Below are 25076 nucleotides of genomic sequence, written 5' to 3' on the forward strand. Positions count from 1 at the left end.
GTGCATGTTAGAATCAATAAATCTAAAGAAAAGTTCAAACAAACAAAGAATTGTTCCCACTAACAGCGATGGTCATAGAGGTCAGGGAAAGAAACTATGTCGGATTCAGTATTTTAATATGCTTAGATTAATAACAATATTTAATCATAGTTGTTCTATGTACACATGAACCATGATAATTGCTTGTTCCTGCAAGAAAACAGATCTGTGTTATGGTCTTGAATAAAACATGCCGGGCGTGCACACTCAGCCACGCATATGCACACACACTGGGCGTCCGCCAGTGTATTTTATGGTCTAGCCGTGTTTAATTATTTACTCCTGTCTTTTTCAGGCCACTGTGGTGTCAATTATCACCACAACAGGCTGCCTCCCTCGACTTTTCATCCAACACAATTCCCCCTCGTTTCCTTTAGAGGCTGTGTTACGATTGCTGGATGCTTTAAGACCCACAGACGCTCTGGACGTTTTTCTGACTTTTTCTATATTCTTGATGCAAAGATGTCAGGAATTTATAATGATCAGCTGCACCGCTCTACGTTGGGGATTTACTCGGTAAGTACTTGTTTCACGTCCGTGAGTCACATTAAACACACCTGGTTTCCTTTTAGAAGGCAGTCCAAGTTACCTTTTGGTTACTAGGAAGTCGAGTTTGATTCAGCACTTAAATGTAATATACGCCAAGCAATTCTCAACAGGAATTTAAGTCATTTTAAATTCTAGGAGTGTTTCCTCATCTTGATGAGAGCAAGTCAAAGGTTTGTGGAGAGTTTGGGTGCAGAGATGCAAACTGAATTAAAGATGAGTCCCATAGATTCTCCTTTGGATGAGTCCTGACCTTCTTTAAGTCTTTGGCGAATGTGTGTTTGTGTTTTTCAAACAGAACTTGATTGACGAGTTCAACCCGAGTCTACTGAAGCTGGTTTCACTGGGAAATTGCTATGCTCAAGCTTTCAAGGGTAAGACAGACAAGGGGAAATATCTGAGTAATATCTGTGTAAAAATTCATGAACAGATCCTTGAACATGTCGTGCACCGAACAGGCTCATATCTGATTCCAAAGTTCACATGCTTGTAATTATCCTGGAGCTGTTACAGCCTTATCGCCACGCTGTTAGCAGACAAGTGCGCTCTGCCAACATTGCATTCATCATTTAGGAATTACAGTCATTTTAAGGAAAGTACCTCTGTTTTCAAAGGTTTTAAAAAAATTGGACTATTAACCAAAAGGATGTTAACTGGTCAGGTGTGGTTAAGTCCCCTTTGAAGACAAATGAAGCAAATAAATGGTCTGGAGTTGATGTCAGGTATTGAGTTGGTATTTGGCAGCTGTTTAACTGTAGCTACTAATTTGGAAATCCAAGAAAATCTCAGTGCGAGTGAAAAACATGCTCGTTAGGCTGAAAAAAAGAGATGAAAACACAACATAAATCCAATCCAAAGTTGCTTGAAACATCTAAAAAACATCCTGTGACAGATGAGCCAGGAAAGAAAGAAATGAACAGCTCATGATCCAAAGTGTCAAGCATGGTGGAGGCTCGATGACACGATGTTTATCTGGTGACAGCAGGATGGTGATGAGGTATTTGGGGCTTTATTCTCTGATCACATTCAGACAAATGCTACAAAACTGATAGAAGACAGCTTAACGGAGCAGATGGATAATGAACTTAAACATACTGGAAAAAGCAACTTTATGAAGGTAAAGAAGTAGAACTAATATTCATCAGTCGCATTAAGTTATCCCATCAGAGCAGCTGTTTTAGTTACTGAATGTGCAGAAACGCCCACAAACAAGCAGACACTGAAGGTGAATCAGTGAAGACCTGGCAAAGCATCTGCAGGGAGGAAACTCTGACTGGGACGATGTCCATGAACTCCAGATTTTAGACATTGATGAGGCTTATTTATGAGTATCACTTTGTCCAAATACTCTTGCTTCCCTGAAAACAGATGTTCTTAATTTAAATGGCTGCAATTCTTAAATTCATATTTTTGTGAAACGTCTTAAAATAAGGCTGAAAGTCAACACTTTGTTCACATCTATATATGTTTTTTGTTTAAAATCGATATTTAGTATTTAACAAATCTGACATAGTCATTTTCATTCATTTATTCTTTATTTCATTCAAAAAAAATAAAACAATTCAATACAAATACAAATGTTCTTGAATTGTGAATGAAAAGGGAGCAGAAAGAAGAAGAATCTTATCTGATCTGCCCCTTTTTCGAAGAAATAACTTCACAAATAACATAAATAAAAAAAAAACAAAAACAACAACTAAGTGAATAAAAAACTAAAATAAAATAAAATTACCGCCGTCTCTGGGCTTGTCAATCAAACTTAACTAACATATTTCATTATATTTACTTAACATACAGGCTTTAATTGTTCTTTTGAATGTAATGTTTGATTTGGATTCTTTGTTTTCTTTTTTCAGATTGTTCCATAAACTGATTCCTTTCACAGAAACACAATGTTGCATCAATGTTGTCCTGCATCTTGGTTTTTAAAAAATCTCTGTTCCTTTTAAGTTATACTTTTTTTTTTTTTTTTCAAATCTTTTCTGAATGTTGATTGATTGATAGAGCTTTAAACATAATTTGCAGAATACTATAGTCTACTAGTTCATGAAATTTCAACAATTTTAACTAAGGGGAATAATGGATTTGTTGGATCTCTATATCATTTTCTACTGATTATTCTTATGGCTCTTTTTTTAGTGTCCAAATACTTCTGGACCTAACTGCATATCTGTCAGGTATTTAGTTTAATATGACCATTCTGATGGTTTTTGAGTTTTTAAATTTTCCTATTGAGGTAACCCCAGAACTTTGGTTAAAGTCCATCTATGTAATGATTAAATAACTTGTTTATTTCCAGCAGAATCACCACCGATACACCACAAGTCTATAAATGGCACACAAATTAGTTATCTATAAGAAGCCACAGGACTGCAGACATGAAATATAGATTGAGATGCATCTTTTTGCCACCTGCAGAGGGGCTTTAGCAGCAGAGCTGAGTCAGCAGCATTTATTATTAGAGTTTGTAAACTCTTTTGGATTCATCTACATATTGTAAACTGCAGAAAGAGGCTCCTCAAAACGAGGCCAAGACTTTCCTCTACCGATGCTTTCATGCATATGTCTTTTTGACAGGAGCAGGACGTTTTTATGTGCACATAAAGATCGCTGTCTCCCTGTTTCAGCTCTCGCCGTCACCAGTCAGGCCTACTTCAGTGCACTTTCAAAATTCGGAGAGAGAGCTTTCAAGACTGTGTCGTCACGCTCCCTCGGTATGTGGAAACACACGACACGTAATCATCAAGCAGAAACACACAGACGGTATTTGTGCTCCTCACCCGGATGTGAGCGCTTTGTCTCTATGGTAATTTATTAAACTTATTAAACAAAGCTGTTCTGTATCAGGAAGATCAAAGTTTACCCTCAGGCAGCGTTTTATTACTCATTTCACAATTACTGTGTCGTTTTAATGTGTGTATGTGTGATATTAGCATACCCTTTGATGTGCATGTGTAAAATATATACTTGGAGACGTTATTGCACATATGTATCAAACGATGAGCTAAAATCAGTTTAAAGCTCAGACAACATCAGACTAGAGACTGTGGCTAAAGCGGTGACTTATAAATCCTGATAAGTGTCCAGTTCAAAGCTCTGCTGCAGAGCTGCAGAGCTGCAGAGCTGCAGGGCGATGTGGGTATGAGTTTGTCTTTGGGAGCATATTGGCACATGAGTGTCATATATCAGCATGATGACAGGAAGTGGACCGTTGTCCGATCATTTAAGACGGAGGTGTGTGCGGTAAATCAGCCGAAGTCGAAAACAATGTAGAGTACAAAAACACAGTCTCCTGAGGAAGGAAATGAATCGGAGCAAACTTTTTATTAGGAACCACAGCAGCGTAAACAAGATTAATTTTACCGGATGCAGCCGCAATGTCTCACGATGGGGGGAAAAAAACAATAAAGGAACAACTTTACAGCTCTTATCAGCTGCTTACGTCATTCTTCTGCCATCATTAGAGGCGTGTAGATAGATGGTCCGGCGAGCCAAAGAGAACTGCATTTATGAGCATTTATCAATCGATACCAACTCAAAGGGACATCTGTGAATCTAACTAAATGACAATCTCTGTGAGCAGTCGTTTCATCAAAGGTGTGAGTAAAGAGGATTCAGCGCATGCAGCGTGGAATCATAAAAGGACTCATAAAACTCATAAAAGTACAAAACATGCGGATGTTAGAAACAAACAAGGTATCATCTAAATCAGTGGTCCTTAACCTTTTTTCAGTGATGTACCCCCTGTGAAATATTTTTTCAGCCAAGTACCCCCTAACCAGCGCAAAGCACTTTTGGTTGTAAAAAAAAGACCTAAAACAGAGCACTGTGCCATCAGTAACTGATTTATTAAACATAGAAATATTGCTGCTACGCTTCAACCACGACTCCATCGTTGGTCCAAGTGATTGACAGGTGAAGCCAGGTGATTGACAGGTTAGGAGGAACCATCCTGATGTGGGGGATACTCTGCGGTTTTAGGATAATAAGTTGAATAGCCTACCCCTGAAGATAAAATTCATTTTATGAATTTAGACTTATATTTTCCTCAATTATTTATGAAATATTTATTTTTATGAATGAATGAATGAATATTTTTAAAGGATTTTTGCATGTATGCTACTTTTTAAATATATGTATAATTTAAAATCTCACGTACTCCCTGGAGTGCCTTCACGTACCCCCAGGGGTACGCGTACCTCCATTTGAGAACCACTGATCTAAATATCAATAGTGAGCCACAATGATCAATGACAACAATATTCCAAATGTAGTAAATAAAAAAGAAATTAAATTTAAAACTGTAAAATGTAGATAATTATGAAATGTAGGAACTTGTGAAGTAATCTGGCCTCAGCTTCCCCGTCCCCACCTGTCATCTGGGGTGCTGCAGGAGCTGCAGGAGCTGCAGGAGGGAGATGCCCCTTAACTTGGTCATACATCCAACATCACAACATAACCACACAACCACCGTTCACTCATTCACACACACAGTACCACTCTGCATCAAACAACACATCCATCCATCTCTCCTGTTCAAGATGGTAGCTAGATACTCCAACACGGGTTACACAAACACATTAGAGAGCTTTAAAATGTGTACAGTCGTCAGGTGGGCTCTTTTGGGTATCCAAACACAACAGTACAGATGTTTAATTACACCACCACCTGTCTTTGCACATAATGGAACAAGTAGAAGTAGTAAAGCAGTATGCAGCTCCTGGATTCAGATGTAGCATCAAGCTATTTGAGGACCAAACTGAAGCAAGAACACATCTTTCTCCAACAAGCATCTTTGAGGCATAGATAAGACATATCTAGAATGTGATAAAAGCTTAATGTGTTATAGCAACATAACAAAAACCTACAATAACCAACTGCTCATAAAAGACTCGGCTCGCTTACACAGAAATGCTAGCAACAGACAAACAAATACAGTTGTGTTATCTGATCGTGGTAATGCTTTCTTTTATTGCCGGAGAAGTATTTCACATCATATCAGGCTTTCCTGTGCCCGTTCTATCACAGATTGTAGAATCATTATAACTTAAAAGTGTGTCCATGTCTTCAAGGTGAGGTCATGATTCAGCTGTCTGATAACCAGCAGAGACTCTTCATGGAGCTGGAGGACATGGTACGTTGCACTCGGCTGATCGCAGGGCCCGCTGCTTTGCTTTCCTGATCGTTACACAGTAATACCAAGTTGCCTGTTTGTTTTTATCCAGTTCCGGTGGTTCAGTATGGAGGTTCTTCTGAAGATGGACAACAATGTTCAACTGGACAGAGATTACTTATCAGTGAGTGCGAGACAAGCACGAACATGACAAAACCTCAACTGCTTTTCTGTTTCTGTTTGTAACGGCAAGCTGTTTTTATTTGGCTTTGTCTCGAACACAACAAAACCCAATCAAATTAAAAGCATCAAAATGTAAAAAAAGCAAAACAATTTAACAGTCTCATTCAAAAATAAAACACAGCAAAACAATGTGTTGGAGAGGGAACAGGAGGAAGCAGAACGCTTATTTAGTCCTGTCCCTTCCTCACAATATCATATATAACCTATAAAAATTTAATAAAATGAAAAGAGAGAAAGAAAGAAAAGAAAAGAAAAGAAAAGAAAAAGAAGGAAAAGACAAAATAACAAAAAATAAATACAACACAAACAACCAATAAGCAATATCAGTAATTATAATCATAATGGAAACGGTCTCCTACAATATCCTAAATTCAAGAGTCCAATCTCCCAGTCACCTCTACAATGATCCACGAACAGCCTTGAATGCCAGCAGTTATATTTGTATCGTACATAATCCATCCAACAATGAACAAAATAATAATCAAAGAAATACATATGTAAGGTAAATTACTTTCTTTAGAGGTCCCCATTTTTATACTTGTCAAGAATTGCTTTCTTGTATGTGTTTTTAAACTGTATAGAGTTAGTGCTATGTTTTAGTTCAGTTAAGTTCATTTTATCCATGGCTTTCCAATTTAATTAGCTGATTCTTTTTGTCAGACAATAATTTTTAGGTTTTTTAAATACCTGATATGTTGGAGATTTCTCTTCATCAGAGTCAAGCTGTTCTGTGTGTGAATACTAAAATAACAGCTTTCGTACCTCACAGATGTGTCATCGGTTTAATTATTGTGCCATTATAGCTCCCCTCACAGGGACATATGTCAAACATCAATAAATGAGGAAACATTTTCATTTGCAACCATTATGAGTTCCTCATTTTGACACCGGGTTGAGTTTACACAGATGTGATCTGAATTCTCCCACAGGACAGCAGGGTGAAATACGAGATGAACGTCCGTAGCCTGGCAGCAGCAGCGGAGAGGCAGATGAGGAGAGGAAACGGCCAAGTTGGTGTATTTTCTTTTCAATCTTTACCCCAAATTCAGCAGCACATCTTTGTGTGTTGCGTATGTTCTTCTGCAGCCGGCTGAATAAATGTTCTTTGGACATTTTGCATCCTCAGGATTATAGTGAGTATGAACACTTCGTCAGGAAAAGCCACGGTGAGGCTGTGAAGGAGGAAGAGAGGCGATTTCGCTTCCTGGCGGAGAAACACTGTGGCCTCATCCAGACCATCGCCCAGATCATGAACAAGGTACACACCTCGTGCGACAGTTTCCCTGGGTTTATTGTCTTCATGTGGCACGTGGAGAGGGGCGCCAAATAGAAACCATGGGAACGTAGAGATTATGTGAGTTTATCTTACTGGCCCCTGTGGGTACGTTTTTACAACCAAGGTTTCCACCCAAGCCTAGCAGGACTGACTTCTCATTGACACGTTTGAACTCTGGACTCTAATTTTTATGACACCACTCTGCTAATATAATTAAATGTTTTACAACGCATACATTCGCATGCACGCACGGTTTCCAGTATTAACCTACTTAAAGCACCCTGCAGAGCAAATAGCATTATTTGAACGGCTTATCTCAAATGATGTCAAACAGAGAAAAGTTAAGACATTCAAAGCTGGTGAAAAACCTGAGTAAAGCTCTGTTTCCTGAATTGGTTGTGGATGTGATCTGGGTTTTAGGCAACTATTGCAGTGGTGACGGAGATGTCTTGCAAACATGTAATATTGCTCTGAGTTTGTAGCCCGTTAATGAAAATATAAATGGAGCATCCTCTATGTAACTCAGAGTCTTTGCCAATTTTACAGTCATTTTATCATGTGATAGACTTATTAATGACAGCAGAATGCTAACATTCATGCATAAACACAAGTAAGTTCCTGGGTACTCAATTTAAGGTTCAATTATAACCAATATTCAGGTTTGGAACAAATAAACTCCAAAAAAACATTACCTGTCAGCTGAATGTAGGCGACTATCCAGAGATTATAGCAACATGGCTGAGTGTGTCACCACCACTATGTTGACAAGATTGCAACCATGTGTGTGAAGAGTTCAAAGCTCCTCACTCACTCAATTGTGTGACCATTTTTAGTCAGAAGTGCAATGTGTTGCGATGCAGTGTGAATGCTCTTATGCATTACAAATAACAAGTGTAAGTGCACAAGCATATGATCTGGAGTGCAGCCTTAGTCTCAAACCAATAGGCATGAAATGAAGAAAAAAACTCATATAACAGATGCTACTAGTTTTTTTTTTTTAACATACTGTACACCCCGGTCGTAGCTATTGAGACTGAAAGAAACCCACGTCTATATTGGTGTAGTATGACAGCAAGACCTGAACCGATTCGTTGGTCCATCCAATGTTTTTTCATGGACTATCTAACTTCTTCAAATGATTTGTGGTCACATGATTTAAGTTCATGTGAGAGGGCTGAGTGTAATTTCCTGCTTTTTGAGTACCCAATCAGCAGAGACCAGCCACCAGGTTGCCCCTCTCAGCCGAAAAACAGCCCTATAGTACAGGACCGTTTTTTTGCCACCGTAAATGTTCCTGAAGGCCTCGTTACAGGGCTGTTCCCGCTAGTGTAGCACGTATAGACTGTATAAAACAATGGACCAAGCATTAGGTGATGATGTGACCCACTGATTTATGAACAGTCGTTTTGAATCTTCTTTATACATCCCTATAATGGGTATATTCACTAATTGACTGTATATGTCATTTATATATGTATATCCACACTGCCCTCCCCCTCCCGAAACGTATTATACTTTTATTATAGTTATACTCAAAGACCTACATGCATCCCCAACACACTGCACACGCACTGCACACATCACACCAAATGTATTCACTGATAAATGGAATGAGCCCCCTGCCCCCTTTATCTGTCTTCTCCTGTTTATAAATACCTGTCTGTCTCATGTTTGTTTCTTCTCAAACACAACACATTTTACATTTATTCACACACACTACCATACCTGTACATCCCACACGCACCAAACTGCACCCATCACTGTTTTGTCTTTTCTTTCCTACCATTCATGTTCCACTTTCGGTAATCTTAATAATTAAATTTTTTTCCTTCCTTTTCTCGACCATTAAAATATAGTAGACTGCCAAGAGGGCTGGTGAACGAAACACACACACGCACAAGCACACAAAACAACCTTTGTTTGAAGATTAAAATGCATATAAAAGCTTTAGGTTTTACCAAACTTTGTATAAACCATTTATATAAATGCAGACAAGGGAAGAAAAAGAAAAAACACTCCCAACTTCTGGTCAAAAAAAGACTGGTGTGGAGTTTGGAGGTCAGGTGCACACACAGGACTTTGTGGACATCTTGTTGAGCTCCTGCAGTGCCCGCTGTTGTCCTGCAGGGGGAGTGCTGTTGCCATATGGAAGGAGGGTGACTGGCCTGCAGAAATGCTTATGTAGTAACGTCCATGTGAATAACAGGAAACGTGTTTTCCCAGCAGAGGATGGCGTTTTAACAAGCCAAGAAGTGATAAGTGACTTCACCTGTAAGTAGGTTTAGTGTTTGGGTGGATTGTTGTATTACACTAAATTAGACCTCCTCCCGCCTGGTGCAGCCCTCCTGATGACAAGATGTACAAAGTTCAGCGGGCCTTGTGCCACCACTCTTGTGAAATGCACAGTATATGACAGGAAAGCCCTGCAAATCCTGCATGCAAAAATACTCACTAAGTGTCGGAATCCTGCAAAGAAGAGACAAAAGTTGGAAAGTCAACATCAAAAATGAATCCTCAAAGCTCAGAAGAAGCGTCTCAAAGAGTTGACTATTTTAATCATTTTGTCTTGCCAGGAACAACGATATTTCTTCCACTTCAATGAATATGCCAATGAAATTCTAACTTTCACAAGTAATATTTTAATTAATTAAATTCAAACGCTGCAATCTTTTTGACCGAAAGACATTTCCTGAGCAAAAACAGGTGGCAGTCAAACTAAAACATCTAATTTATGATGAAGCTCCATCTACTTTTCCATAAATAAAGGAGGCCACTGTTTACTCTTATGTCTTCTGTGTTTGTTTTGCTGCTGTGGCAGACGGGAGGAAACCTCCAGCAGAAACTGAATGGCTGGACGGACGACATCAGTGCCACCAGACAACCTGAGGTCCGACAACCCCCCTCTCAGGAATACCCCGTGAGTTCAGAGCAGGGTTATTGACTCTCCAAGCAATGAGTTTAGTCAATGATTCATTCATGCAGGCTTCCAGCCAGATTGCATATAAACTTGCAAAACTTCACAAATGTGCCGATGGTCTGAGCTTTGCCTCTGTCTTTGGGGACCGAGCGGAGCAAATCTTTTTAGTATCGGTCTCGGGGAGCTTCAAATCAGCTCAAAACTTTGTATTAAAGTTGCAGAATAAATATTATTCATGAAGTAAATAGAAGATAAAAAAGACCTATGGTGATACAAGAGTGTGTTATTCACACTGAGAAATTCATCACAGGCAAACAGGCAGTTATGAGGAAAACAATGAGAATTTAGTTAAAGGGTTCCATCTAGTGGTTGATGTCTAATTTAATTTGAAGAGTGTCTAAAAGAATACCACCTTTGGCTAGATGGATAATATGATTACAGGAACTCTTTAGAGGCGGATTTAATCTGTACCTGTCGGAAGGAAAAATAACAAATACAAAACTGAGATTTCCGTATTTGAATCACAACATATAAAAATGGACAATGTGGTTATTTAAAAAGATGATTTACAACCTAAAACCATTATTCTCTCAATGAAAGCTGGACTGTTACGGATGAGGAAGTGATCCCTTATCCTTCCTCCCTCACCGAGGAGGGATAGCGATTACACAGGTAGAAGGATGCTGCCACCCCGGAGAAAAACCAAAGTGAAGATATGCAGTTGGTTTGTGTGACAGAAGATGCAGAAGACAGAATAAGATAGAAACTATTGTACACTGTGATGACCCGTAAGGTTTAAAGCTTCAAGAAGAAAAGAAAAATCTCGAAAGAAATATGTTTATCCCTTCTCATCTGTCTGTCATTATGCTATTTTTTGTACTAATCACGTTACAATCAGTTATCGACATCAGCTGATTGAACATAATTATATATTTTTTTCTTACTCTTTTGTCCTTCAGCTGTGTGTGTTTTTTCCAACCTTTTTCTCCTGCAGGTATCAAATGAAAAAAAAAGAGTAATTTGAAATTAAATGTGTTTTTTTGGAAAAGGAAATCAACCATTAAGTATCTTCGTTTCATGCAGTTTGTAAAATAAAAAATAAAAGCCAAGAAATACAGGAGTTTTATTTAATTTACATTATTCAAGCACCGGCAACTTCTTCTGATTTGGGTATTGCATGATTTGATCAGAGCCTTCGTGTTTGTTTCCCAAGCTGAAGCAGCTGGAACTAAACTGGAAAATGTTCCTTTAAAAATGATCCTATACAGGTATTAAGCTGCTGCTGTGAAGCGTAACGTTGCCAGCGCTGCTCACAGGCATCAGTTCTGACTCTCAACAACTGCACTTTTCTTTTTACCCAAATGACCAGATGTCTACTGCAATCACGCTTGTTTTCCTGTTATATCACTGCTGTGATGACAGTGGAGCTCGCTGGCGTTTCCATGATCTGTAAACTGCCAGCTGCAGCGATTACCGCCTGGACCTGAGCATGTCCATGTTTCTAGGTGGACGAGATCAGAAGGAGCCGAGACGAGCACACGCTTGGCAAAATACCATCGAGGGGTGAGTGGTTTCAAGCAAATAAAGATTTGGCAGGTTTAAACACACACAAGGAGACTTTTACAACAGCTGTGGAGATTTTTTAGCTTAGTTTGGTTCAGTTTTGAAGTAAATGTCTTTTTGTCACATTCATTTTTGTGTGTAAATTATTTACAGCCCATCACAGCTCTGTCGGGGCTCATTCAGCCTTCGACTTATCAGATGGTTTATAATTCCTTCACCCTTTTTCTTCCCGCTCCTCTCCCTCATGATTTAGCAAATCATGCACTTTAACACATCCCGCCATTGTAGTCCCTCTGCTGAAAGTCTGCCTAATCATTTGGTTTGCTTATCTAGAGCGAACATAGACACACTAATGGAGGTATCAACAACAGATTATAAATAATCTCAACAATATTAAATAGTCTTCCTCATTAAATTCCACTTTCCCCCCTCTGAAACCCTGCAAGTAGCAGACTGGTGCAAGCTGCCAATCTGTAGCTCACTGGAGAGAAAACAAAAGTACCTTGTGCAGAACAATCAGAGGAGCTGCATCCCCTGCTGCAGAGACAGAGAAATTAACATAAAGTCATGTGTCAGGACTGCCAGAAGCATGATTATTCTAATAATACTTTATAATGTAATCAAAACAACTATCCATTTAGATCCTTAAGTGAATCTTTTCAGAAGAGACCTTTTTCTTGCAATTTAATCATTAGGTTGAAGTTACACTGTAACAGCCATTTCTGCAACGGTCTGTTTCATTCGTCCTTCCTGCAGCTCCGTCTCCGCAGGGAAGCATTTATCGCTCCGGTGCCGACTCAGGTGGGGGAGGCTCTGGAGGGAGACCCATGAGGGCCAAGGTGGCGCATCAGCCTGCTGGCTCCAACCCCACCTTGCTGCCCTTCAGCAGGGGACAGATAATCACCGTGCTGGTCCAGCAACCCAGGAACGGCTGGCTGTACGGCCGGGGAGACGGCAGCTCACGGTCAGAGATGTTCAGCTGTGAATGTGTGTCCGTGTGTTTCTCAGGTAGCGGGTTTGACATAGGTGCGTCCTGACATCGGTCTCTGCTGAGTTCAACAAGACAGTTTTTGTTAAAAAGAATAAAGTCGTGAGAAAAGATTATGCTTTTAACATTTGTTGATGCAATAAGTAACTACAGACTGCGTAAAAAGAGCTGGACAAACCCTGCTATGACATCATCAAGAGGTTTCTCTGAGCGCGGCCTCTGGAGCCCAGAGCTGACACAAGCAAGTTATTTAAAGGGGACCTATTATGAAAAACACGTTTTCTCTTGCTTTAACATAAAATATATGTATAAAATGGTCTCCCCTCAGCCTGCCAACTCAGAGAAGGAGGAAAGCAACCAAATTCTGCAGTGTCTGTACGGCCGCCCGGATGAGACGTGCAGTCTGATGTGGATCTACGAGCCGTTCAGATTCTGCTCCCGTCGTTACGTAACGATGGGCGCAATAGGTTGGCCTCCGATGCTTGAAACCACGCCCACAACTAACTCCGCCGGCCGGAGCTTCTGCCATTTTTTCGTAGCGGTGTGTCGCGTCATTCAGGCAGCCAATCAGCACAGTCCCTCATTATTATAGCCCCGCCCACTCAGAATCCAGCATAGATAATGAGGTTAGAGAATGGGATGATAAAGACATAGCTCAGAGGCTGAATTTCTAATTTATTTAGCAAAAAACAATCAAAAGCTTGTTTTTAACACATTCAAGGCCTGTTTAAAATAGGTATTAGATGCCATAATAGGTCCCCTTTAAGCTGAGCTCATGCTAACCTGTGATGTTACTAATGTTCCCTTCATGCTGACTGAATCCACACATCCTGGTTTCTGACATCTTATTGGTCCTCTGACTCACACAAGTTAAGCCGGATTTATGCTTCTTCATCAAATCGAGGACATGAACCCCCCTCCGCAAGGCCTCTGGGTCGTTCTGCACCTCCAAAGGGTTCTGACTGATTTCTGGTAATTAGGGCCTGAGCATTTACAGTGCGAAGGCCCTATTGTATCTGTAGGAATTTTTTTTTTTCTCGTTTTTTCCGATGAAATGAGGGCCTTTTTGCCCCCCTAAACGTGCCCCAAAAGTCACCAAATTTTGCACGCAAGCCAGGCCTGCCGAGAAATTTGATATTTAATGGTTTGCATTAATGGACGTGGCAAAATGGCTCAACAGCGCCCCCTAGAAAACTTTGTGCCTCAAGCCCCACAATACGGTTTGACGTACATGCACGAAAATCAGTACACACCTGTATCATGTCACAACTTAAAGAAAAGTCTCCTGGCGCCATGGCCGAAACCGAACAGGAAGTCGTCCATTTTGAATTAATCGTGTAAATTTGGCGCAATTTATGCCATTCCTTAGGAAGTTAACCAGGTGTGTTATACATCAAAATGTTCGTCTCCATCCTGCGACGACGCGCATTACTTTTCTCAGTCAAAAGCGTTACTGTGGCGACGCTAGACGCCAAAAAGCCCGCCCCCCCGTCATCTGATTGGTCCATATCTGATAGTTCCTACTTTCTGCCATAACTTTTGAATGGTTTGACATAGAGAATCGTGGGTGGTGTCATCCGCTAAATGTCCAGGCCTGAAGAATCTACATGTAAGTCATACAAGCGCTTCCACTGCAGCACGCCTGAACGTGCACAAGGGTGCGAGGGCCCGTTCATCGCTGCTTGCAGCTTTAATTAGCTCTTCCAGTTTGTCCCTCAGACTCATTCAAAGGCCATACAGACCGACTTCTTTCATTTACCATGAAACAATTGCAATGAAAGCATCGGTCAGCTCCTTGCTCCTAGAAAACAAAACCGGAATCTAAACGCACAACCAAAGAGTTTCATGTGATGTAACCAAAGATCGCCAACGCTAGCATTTTTGTGGTAAATAGCACTTACGACTTTATACAAACTGGACGCAGAACTTTGAAAGAAACACAACGGCGTCGAGGTGACAGCGTTTCCTTCGCATCAAGTGGATGGAGAAGCATAAACCGAGCTTTAGACTCTTTGGACTGTGTTCTGAGACGGGCTGTTGAAAAGTTAAACTCACATTCATCTGTTTTTCCATGTGAAATCTAGATATAGAGCCCAAAACTAGTTTATGTTGTTTATATGTGTATGTTTTTGTTCATTTTAATTGTTGGTTCCAGTTGAGCTGCTTTTTTTTTTTGGAAGCAGCGCTTTGTCTGAAACATGGCTCTTGTGGAACGAATCACACGTTATAAGTAGTTTCTGTGTGTTGCTGGTGTTTTCAGACTTTTGCGTTGTTGTCATTTTTCTTGGTGAAATGTGACCCGACCTTAAACAACTTCTTCCTCACACAGCACACAAACCTCACCACACTTGTGTACAATGCTGTTGATTTGCAATCAGGGGTCTTTGTGATTAATTAGACTGAATTGGCCTGTTCTGAACTTGTTTGCTTTGTGTTCAAGTGCTTTGAAATGGCTTTTGATGTGACCTGGCACTATACAAATAAACAGAACTAAAATTAACTGAATTGCCAGCACCTGCAGGAACTGATAAAAGAAGTGCAATTCAGTTCCCAATTAAACATCCCCACACGTGACATTAATGTTAACAACACTGCACTCATGTTCTCTTCCTTTCTTTTCAGCCAGGGATGGTTTCCAGTCTCGTATGTGGAAGCACTGGATGATCCTCCAATGTCAACAATCTCCCGGTAAACATCCAATAAAATAGATTCAACAAGAATAGTTCTTGATTAATGTTGTATCACATCCAATGGTGACTCTCCTTCCCTAGAAATGAACAACAAATCCTCTTTGAGTATTCTGAAGTAAATCTATTTCTCCTTATGGTTGTAGCTGCTTAGAAGGGATGGGAAGTGATGGGAAGGGAAGTCTACACTTCGTGTCTAATGTTTGCCTCACGAAAAGCAATAGATTTGTTGTTGCCCCAAGGCTGTCCCTATTGTTTTTGGGACTAATAGTTAAAAAAGGGTCAGCATGTAAATCAGACAGGAAATAATCATGGACTACTTGAGATATTTGGGTGACCCATAGCTGTGAGGGAAACCACAAAAATGTTTAAAATTAAAACTTTCTCACCGGAGTGTGACTGAGGCCTCCAGAGTGGATGACATTGTTTAAATTAACTTATCTATCACAGGGAACACATTTGGAAAAAAAAGTAAATTTTCTATCCTTGAGGGCATTTATAGTGTTTGAAGTTAACTGATACAAAAAAAAAATCCTGATGTAAGAAAGCACTTTTACTTGTTTAAGGAAACTTATGTCTGAAATTTGTGTCAGTGTGAGCTTTATCTGCAGTGTATTGTCACATCACAGACCAAGATCAGGCATGAATTATACAGTTTCTCCATCTTTATCTCCACCCAACTTCAGCCACCCCCTCGGTGAGGGGGAGGTAGAGGAGCAGAGAGGATGACTGCCTCCTCTACCACCAGCTGCTGTGAACACAGCTGTAAAGATAGTGCTTGAGAAGCAAACTGTTGTACTGTCTGCGACAATTTGACTGAAACATGTCACAGAAAGGTTTTTTCACCTCAATAAATTGTGTCAACTTTTACGAAATAGTTGCATGGTTGTCCAAATGCAAGATCATCTTTTGTAAAATCTATGTTTCATCCATCCAAACACCACAGGCCTTAAAGGAGCTTGAGGCCGGATTGTGGCAGGATTTATGAAAAAAATCTGTATACATTTTAAGTTTTCTAGTAATAATGTCAGATGAAGCGTTCCAAACCCAAAAGAATAAGCCCTCTAGTGTATCTCTCCTTTGCCTTGAACAGGCTGTGTGCTGCAAAATGTGCTGCAATTCGGTCCCGAATTTCCCGCGCTGTCCTGCGGATGTGACGTCACATGACGCTGCATGTGCGTTCTCCCCGTTCTCCCGTGCCGGCTTCACTGTTGGCTGCAGTACCCCCGACGGCCGTCGTGGTGAAGGGTGGCGCTATAGAGTCTCATTTCTTAAAAGGAACCTCAAGCTCCTTTAATAAATATGACACTGCATTCAGTGCATGTTGAATTGTATCTTTCCCTTAATGCAGGGGTGTCCAAAGTCTGTCTTCGAGGGCCGCAGGTCCTGCATGTTTTAGATGTCTCCTTGCTTCAACACACCTGATTGAAATTAACGGTCGTCACCAGTTTGCATTCAAGGTCTGGACAGCTCTGTTGGTGTCACAGCTACTTTTATCACGGTGTGCTGAAGGAGGGAAACATCTAAAACCTGCAGGACACCAGCCCTCGAGGACCGACTTTGGACACCCCTGCCTTAATGTGTTGCCCAGTCTGTATCTTTATGGATGATCTGGAAAATCTGGAGGGATGGAACGTTGTTTTTCCGAGTTATACTCCTTAATTTTATCATAGGAAAGACAGTACGGTAAGAGCAAAGCAGCAAGCAGAGCAAATAACTATTTTTTTAAATCGCAGTAACTCCAGTCTCCGAAGCCGCAGCAACATGAGCATGGACAAACCAGATGGAGCCCCAGCCCCAGCCCCTCCACCTCCACCACCACTGCATAATCTATCATCCCACAAACATCCAGAGAGTCGACCGGGCTCACCGACTACTGACACTCCATCAGAAAGACAGGTACAACGGTTACAGACTCTCAAAACTCTCTCTGTCAGAGTAATCAGTCTTTGATTCTTTATCTTAGTACATGAAGTTCCTATAAAGTAGTATCCACCACGGCTCTGAAGTGTAACTGCACTAAATGGATTTTGTGTTGTTTGCTCTTTAACTTATATTTTCCATTATGGATCAATCAATAAAACTCTGACCTTGTCATGAGAAAACTATAATGACTAACAGGCTCATTTCCTTCTGCCTAGTCAGGCAGGCGCTGTCCGTGGTACTGAAGAAGCAGTCAGATTCAATGTTGCAGGGTTTTTTTTTCTCTTAGTCCCACCCTGCTTAAAATGTAATCTCTTATCTATAGTATTACTTAATTTAAGAAAACTCAATTATATTGTGTTTTTTTATATTTAAATCTTCTCATCTTATTATTACTGTACAATAATTGAAAATTGGAATAATAAGTTGTTGAACTGGTGTGAAGCAGAATCTAGAACAGCTCAAAGTGAAGATTTTTCCTTATTGTTGAGTCTTCCTAACATGTCATGACTCATGCTTGGCTTCTTAGGATAATATTTAGAGAAAAAGTCGGTGGAATTAGATCACAGACAGTGAATCAAAATGGAGCCACGAGTGAAGCGAGTGAGTGAAATACTTCTGATGACATACATGCGAGTACTTGCCCATCTGTGCAGCAGGGACACTGTGGCAAAGTGCTGTTCACCATGACACCACAGCCGTCTTTCTGGTGGATGCAGGGAGGATGGTCCAGCTGCTGATGTGAGCCAGCAGCGTGTCTGCAAATATGCGTGAAGCATGAATAGATTCAACACCTGTTTAACACATGCCTGAAGTTCTTCTCTGTCATAAGTCAAGTATTATATAATTGCATGACTTTTCAGAGTGCTGCTGTGTGATAATGCTGCCATTATCTTTTTTCTCTGGTGCTATTTAGCCGTATCAATAAGTGGTTTTAATGGTATCGCTGGGTCCGTTAGGAACATGCAGTCATTATGAGAGAGCTTATGATGAGTGTACCCATCCTGAACTTGGATATATACACACTTTATTACGTGTACCTGGCAAACTGATTCAAATATCACATAGGTCAATCATATCCCAGCAGTTCAATGCATTCAGGCTGTTAAGACGATCAAACTGACCATGATTATAGGCAGTACTGGAGTTGAGGGGGGATGAGGGGGGATGAGGGGGGATGGCATCCCCCCCTGAAATAAAAACAGTCCAAATCATCCCTGAAATAAAAACGGTCCAAATCATCCCCCCTGAAATAAAAACGGTCAAAATCATCCCCCCTGTAAAACTGCCATCCCCCCTTTCCATCCCTTGTGTCATTTCATCAATGAATGTGGTTTTACTGCTATTTCAACATTTAGAGTCGTCACCAGAAAAATAACACCAGAAAAATAACTTATTTGACAATTTTCACCTGTTTCAAGTACATTTTCACTTGAAATAAGTAGGAAATCTGCCAGTGGGACAAGATTTATCTTCTTATTACAAGCAAAAAAATCTTGTTCCACTGGCAGATTTTTCTACTTATTTCAAGTAAAAATCTACTTGAAACAGGTGAAAATTGTTGTTTTTTCCAGCGATGAGCCTTGTTTTAAGTGTAATGAGATTTTTTTACTAAAATGAGACATTTTAACTAGAAATAAGACAAATATTCTTGTTAAGATTTTGAGTTTTTGCAGTGATCCATTTTACTTATCCTGTGAAGGACAGAGTCATATTGATAAGTTCAGAAAACTGTTTTTATTGTTGTGTTTTGATGTATTTGATGTAAGCCCAGTGGATATTTAAAGCTTACAGAAGGCTGCATTTAACTGCTGCTATGTCATTCCTGCAGTATTTCTGCAGGTGTTTTGGTCACTGCTATTATTTGTAATATATTATATTATTTGTAATCAGCACAAAGTATCTGTACCCATAGGATAAAATCCACCATCCCCCCTGATTTTTCAACATGTATATATAATTTCACAACTCGAGTACTGATTATAGGTCAGTAAGGTCAGTAAGGTGGTTGTAGTGACTTTGAACTCAGTATGGTTCTTGGTGCCAGATAGTCAGAGCATCCATGCATCCATGCATCCATCCATGCATCCATCCATGCATCCATGCATCCATCCATCCATCCATCCATCCATCCATCCATCCATCCATCCATCCATCCATCCATCCATCCATTCATATATATAACCTCTCCAGCGTGTCCAGGGTCTGTCCTGAGGTATTCTCCCAGTTGAACATGCCTGAAACCTCTCCCCAGAGAGGTGACCAGGAGCATCATAACCAGATGTGCAAACCAACTCAATTGGCTCATGTTAATGTGGAGGAGCAGTGACCCTCCTCCAAATCCCTCCCATGACTGAACTTCTAATCTTATCTTTAAGGGAGGGTCTAGCGACCCTACAGAGGAAACAAATGTATGCTTCATATATTCGCAGTCTCGAAGAAACAACACATATTGTCCAGCACATCAGTGAGCACCTCTGAAAACAGAAGGCTTGCCGAGCCTCCATATACGCATGTGTTTGCATTTTTGGGTTTCATGCTGGCCCTCACTAACCCACACTCCACCAACTGATCTCTTCATCTTTCAACAGAGATCACAAGGACCGCGCCCAAATCTCTTCCCGAGGTAAGAATAATACTGCTGCGACTTTGCTCTGAAACTGGAGAAAACTTGGAATAAATGGAGCCCATTTATGTTCACTTCTGGAGGAGCTGATGATAATTAGCCAAGTATATTATGAAGCCATTAAATCTGAGAACAAAAGATGAGGGTGCTGATCTACAAGAAGGAGAAATTGCTGTATTTCCATTAAGTATTGAAGTGGTTTCTGAAGCCTTTTCTGTTATAAGCTTTTGGAGTCGTGATTTTTAGCCTCACTTCAAGGTGAACACATCACCAGCTGCTGCTTGTACAGTTTGGAAAGCAGTGCCTGTGAAACATAATTTAGGCTTGGGCATTTTCTGATATTCTTTTTTCCCCACTGAACAGAGTTGTCATGATTGTTTCTTTCTTTCTTTCTTTCTTTCTTCCCCCGTTTGCTGCAGGGGTACCAATCCATTTGCGACAGTTAAGCTGAAGCCGACGGCCACCAACGACAGGTCGGCCCCACGTTTACATCGGCAATGACATGGTGACGCTGAGACGAATGTCTTCATCTGGACGTTGGCAGCAGGTTCAGGTGGAAGATGAGCAAGTGAACGTCGTTTTATGAAACACTTCTGACTGTGACCTGCCACTGTGTCCTTCTGCATAAATACATACAAACCAGGAGAAATAGAGGTGTTTTAATGCCACTAAACCAATAACCAAAATATTTTTTTTTTGCTGTTTAAAAAAAGAAAAAATGTAACATATTTAAAAGTTAATCACAAACATGGATATGTGTAAGTTGAGTTGACATGTGAATGAGGAAAGTATATCATGTACAAGTCCAATGTGTAAAATGTAAATAAAAACAAAATGCAATGATTTACAAATGGTCATAATTGTCTACTTAATTTACAATAGCACATACAAAAACATTTTAAATGTTGACAGAAAGACATTTTAGCATTTCACGTCTTGAAAAGGGCAACACAAGGCTGGAAAAGTAAGCCGGGTTAAAAAGAAACATCTGGACGAACAACTTCCAACTAATTAGGTTAATTACCAACAAGTCGGTGACATGAGTATAAAAAGAACATGTTAAAGAGGGAGTCTGTTGAGGATGAGCAGAGGTTCACTAATATATAAACTGTGATAAAGTGTGTCTGCAAATAATGAAATGATTACAGAATGATAGTCCTCATCATAAAACTGTAAAAACTTCTACAGTTCATGATATTATCAAAAGATTTTGCGAATATGGAGAAATCTCTATGCGCTGGGGACAAGGACAAGAAAATGAATAAACAAAATAATAATAATGGATTCTCCTGATCTGTGGTTCTTCAGGGAGCTTCACGGTTAAATCAGATGTGATTCCAGACTGGATACGACTCCTCCGGGGGCTCTGGGACACTTCCAGAAATCCCTGCTGAGGAACACGGTTCACCGAGCTCGCCAGGCATGCAGGTTCAAGTTCTAGCATGCAAATGTAGACGTGATCCCCCTGCGCCATCGTCTTCTCTGGGTCAAAGTTTATTTTAGATGGTCTGAGGATTGTTACAAATCATTTATATCATCAAGATGTTGCAGAGACAAATCAAAATTGAAATTAGTTTTGGAAATCATGGAGCCTGTTTCCTGCAGGCAAGATGTTTCACCTAAAACGTTGGGAGCATCGTGGCATGAAAGACAACAACGAAGACCCATGACTGTTGAACAGCTTCAACATAGATGAGATTGTTTTTGAATAAAATGGGGTTTTATTAGGCTTTTATTTACATTTTTCATTGTCCCAACTCTTTTTGAAAATGAGAAAAGATGTGCAGGCTTTCACCTGAATGTATTTTACTGTATGTTCTTTGTGTCATTGGAGACTCAGGGATGGATGCTTGATGCTGTGCAACTCTTTAATAATCTTTTCTGTGTTTTTGTATATTGAATTTGCACCATTTTTCTCCACATGTTCTACATGTGATATTAATATTAATTGCATTTCAAATTGACTTTGAGTTGTAGAAAATGGTAATATAACCCCCAGGCAGAGGACAGGGGTATTATTTTTAAGGCAGGAGTGTAATGAATGATGCATTAGAGAATAATTAGTCTCGTACCGACTTTATAGCATCATATGATTGTTTTGGCCTGTAAGAGCTGAAGTCCAAACATCAACTCTTCAGGGGGTTTATTCGACATATTAAGAAAGAGGACTTACAGTATCTTAGTTATTTCCTCTACCACATGCTCTAAAAAGTGATACCCTGCACAGTTTAGATCTGTGCTTATTTGCTCGGGCACTGAACTGTCCTACTAAAAAAAGATCAAGCTTCCTCCACCGACTGTTTGGGTCCTCCACTGGGGATATTTAACCTAAATTGAACCTTGGTGTGAATCCAATTCTGCTAATGGCTTGACAGCAGCCCTGCACTTGTGGGTAAAGTCTCTCTGGCAGTTGGGATGAAGCGGCCTTTATTTCCTTTTCCGCTCTCAGAGATTGTATATGCATGAAGAGGCGTGCATGGAGTTTGGTTTCAGGCAACTTCATTTCCCATCACTGCTTCAAATGGCACTGTTAATCTTAGTGAATACTAACAAATGTCAATGAAGGATAATATATACAAAAGCTCCCGATACGCTTCAGTTGTGACCTGCTTGATAAGTGATGGCTAAATAGAAAAAGTGGGGGGTGAATGGAACAAAGCAAACAAGCTAGATTGAAAGTGCATATCAGATAAGAGAATCGCTTCAAAAGGAATTGCAGACTGCAAGCTTTTCTTTTTTAGTCCTTTATTTTATTCTTTCACAGCTTGACTTGTTTCTACTCTTAGTATTTTACAACAGCTCATTTCCAGAGAAGAAAGTGATGGACAGTAGATAGATTGAAGGACTGGCGGGGTGATGGTGAGAGAAGGCAGTGGGGAATGGGTGCAGGAAGGTCGCTGGGCCAGAAGTGACTTCAAGAGCAGGAAAAGAAGGGAGAAAGAGGGAATGTGAGCAGAGGAACAGCCCAACAAAAACAAAGAGATAAGGAATAAGTTACAGTCAGAAACACAGTAGGACATGTTTCCTTAAAATCCCGCTTTAAGGTGTATTTCTGCAGGTGTGTTTCGTATCTATATATGAACAAAATCAACAGCAGTTTGTATAAAAAGGATCAAATAAATAGGGGAAATGCTGCTATGGGGTATTTAATATGTAGCTGGAGCCCTCTTCCCTGTGGCATTGCACTCTGTGAGAACAGCAGTCAGGGGAGGTGGAGGAGAGAAGCGGTTGTAGTGAAGTAACTTCAGTGTGGCGGGCGGGGGAGCTGGTGAGGTGGGGGAGGCGGTGAGGCCGGGGTCAGGATGTGCTGATGGGCTGGGGGGGGGGGGGGGGGGGGTCAGCGTGATTCAGGTGTCTGTTTATTCTTTCACAAGGGCAGCAAATTCTGAAAGAGAAGAAAAACAACAAGCTTTCAGGATCGTTTAGTTACTTTCTGATATTGAAGATGCAGGACAACGGAGACGGGGACACGGGGACACAGGGCTCTTACAGTGGCGTAAATAAAAGGCAACTGGACTCCCTTTGCAACATAAGTAAGGTTGCAAAAGGGAGTTTTTTTTACATTAAAGTATCTATTTGAATTTGGTTTGATAGAATATCTTTAAGGAAATGTCATTTTGCAACCATTGTTACGCTACGCATCAGCAACGATAAAATAATCTCTCAGAGCTACAGATGACGTCATGGAAGTGAAGACTGATACACTCGTAGAAGTAATGAAGGAGTGGTTGCCTTGTGGTTGCAGAGGAGGGCTGGAGTCTGGAGGATCCAGGTTCAAGCCCCTGGATTGCAACTGAGGTCAACCACTTTGGGCCCCTGAGCAAGGCCTTAACCCTTACTGCTCCCCAGGCGCCGTGCAAATGGCAGACCACTGCTCCTAGTTTGACTAGAATAACATTACAATTTCCCCATTGTGGGATTACTAAGGGAAAAATGTTTTTATTTATTTATTAACCCTTGTGCTGTCTTCAGGTCAAGGAAGGAGGAAGAGAAGAAGGGAGGAAAGTAGGAAGAAGGAAGAATGAAAAGAAGGAAGGAAGGAAGGAAGGAAGGAAGGAAGGAAGGAAGGAAGGAAGGAAGGAAGGAAGGAAGGAAGGAAGGAAGGAAGGAAGGAAGGAAGGAAGGAAGGAAGGAAGGGAAGAAGAAAGGAAGGAAGGAAGGAAGGAAGGAAGGAAGGAAGGAAGGAAGGAAGGAAGGAAGGGAAGAAGAAAGGAAGGAAGGAAGGGAAGAAGAAAGGAAGGAAGGAAGGAAGGAAGGGAAGAAGAAAGGAGAGAGTAGGAGGAAAGAAGGAAGGAAGGAAGGAAGGAAGGAAGGAAGGAAGGAAGGAAGGAAGGAAGGAAGGAAGGAAGGAAGGAAGGAAGGAAGGAAGGAAGGAAGGAGAGAGTAGGAGGAAATAAGAAAGGGAGGAAAGAAGGAAGGAAGGAAGGAAGGAAGGAAGGAAGGAAGGAAGGAAGGAAGGAAGGAAGGAAGTAGAGAGCAGGATGAAAGAAGGAAGGAAGGGAGAAAAGAAGGAAGGAAGGAAGGAAGGAAGGAAGGAAGGAAGGAAGGAAGGAAGGAAGGAAGGAAGGAAGGAAGGGAAGAAGAAAGGAAGGAAGGAAGGAAGGGAAGAAGGAAGGAAGGAAGGAAGGAAGGAAGGAAGGAAGGAAGGAAGGAAGGAAGGAAGGAAGGAAGGAAGGAAGGAAGGAAGGAAGGAAGGAAGGAAGGAAGGAAGAAAAGAGGAAGGACGGGAGAAAATAGGAAGGGAAGAAGGAAGGAGAGAGTAGGAGGAAGGAAGGAAGGAAGTAGAGAGCAGGATGAAAGAAGGAAGGAAGGGAGAAAAGAAGGAAGGAAGGAAAGAAGGAAGGAAGGAAGGAAGGAAGAAAAGAGGAAGGACGGGAGAAAATAGGAAGGGAAGAAGGAAGGAGAGAGTAGGAGGAAGGAAGGAAGGAAGTAGAGAGCAGGATGAAAGAAGGAAGGAAGGGAGAAAAGAAGGAAGGAAGGAAAGAAGGAAGGAAGGAAGGAAGGAAGGAAGGAAGGAAGGAAGGAAGGAAGGAAGGAAGGAAGGAGAGAGTAGGAGGAAATAAGAAAGGGAGGAAAGAAGGAAGGAAGGAAGGAAGGAAGGAAGGAAGGAAGTAGAGAGCAGGATGAAAGAAGGAAGGAAGGGAGAAAAGAAGGA

General features: G+C 40.8%; 2 protein-coding genes across 3 annotated transcripts in view; one reads left to right on the forward strand and one right to left on the reverse strand.

The window, feature by feature from the left end:
• Positions 1 to 335: 335 nt before the first annotated feature.
• On the forward strand, positions 336 to 20764 carry baiap2l2a (BAR/IMD domain containing adaptor protein 2 like 2a). Its single transcript, XM_061712017.1, has 14 exons — positions 336 to 555; positions 884 to 959; positions 3213 to 3299; positions 5658 to 5719; positions 5811 to 5882; positions 6871 to 6951; positions 7068 to 7199; positions 10036 to 10134; positions 11640 to 11697; positions 12454 to 12661; positions 15308 to 15373; positions 17109 to 17271; positions 19887 to 19921; positions 20341 to 20764. The coding sequence occupies exons 1-14, from the start codon at positions 502 to 504 to the stop codon at positions 20420 to 20422; spliced, it is 1275 nt and encodes a 424-aa protein (XP_061568001.1). The 5' UTR covers positions 336 to 501; the 3' UTR covers positions 20423 to 20764.
• A 1885-nt stretch (positions 20765 to 22649) lies between these two features.
• Positions 22650 to 25076, reverse strand: part of pvalb6 (parvalbumin 6) — a 67191-nt gene continuing 64764 nt past the window's right edge. For both annotated transcript variants that reach the window (XM_061711016.1, XM_061711015.1), the window contains exon 5: positions 22650 to 23306. In XM_061711016.1, coding sequence (XP_061567000.1) covers positions 23281 to 23306 — 26 coding nt within the window. In that variant the 3' untranslated portion in view covers positions 22650 to 23280. The remainder of the gene's footprint in view (positions 23307 to 25076) is intronic.

The sequence above is a fragment of the Cololabis saira genome, chromosome 21 (genome assembly GCF_033807715.1).
Source record: "Cololabis saira isolate AMF1-May2022 chromosome 21, fColSai1.1, whole genome shotgun sequence".
NCBI classification, from domain to species: domain Eukaryota; kingdom Metazoa; phylum Chordata; class Actinopteri; order Beloniformes; family Belonidae; genus Cololabis; species Cololabis saira.

What these genes read in the sequence shown, in the direction of transcription:
- baiap2l2a (XM_061712017.1), top strand. Translation starts at nt 502, where the DNA reads ATGTCAGGAATTTATAATGATCAGCTGCACCGCTCTACGTTGGGGATT. An exon ending in TGAGGAGAGGAAACGGCCAA is followed by an intron (nt 6,952 to 7,067) that starts GTTGGTGTATTT and finishes TTGCATCCTCAG; the next exon opens with GATTATAGTGAGTATGAACA. An exon ending in CCAATGTCAACAATCTCCCG is followed by an intron (nt 15,374 to 17,108) that starts GTAAACATCCAA and finishes TTTAAATCGCAG; the next exon opens with TAACTCCAGTCTCCGAAGCC.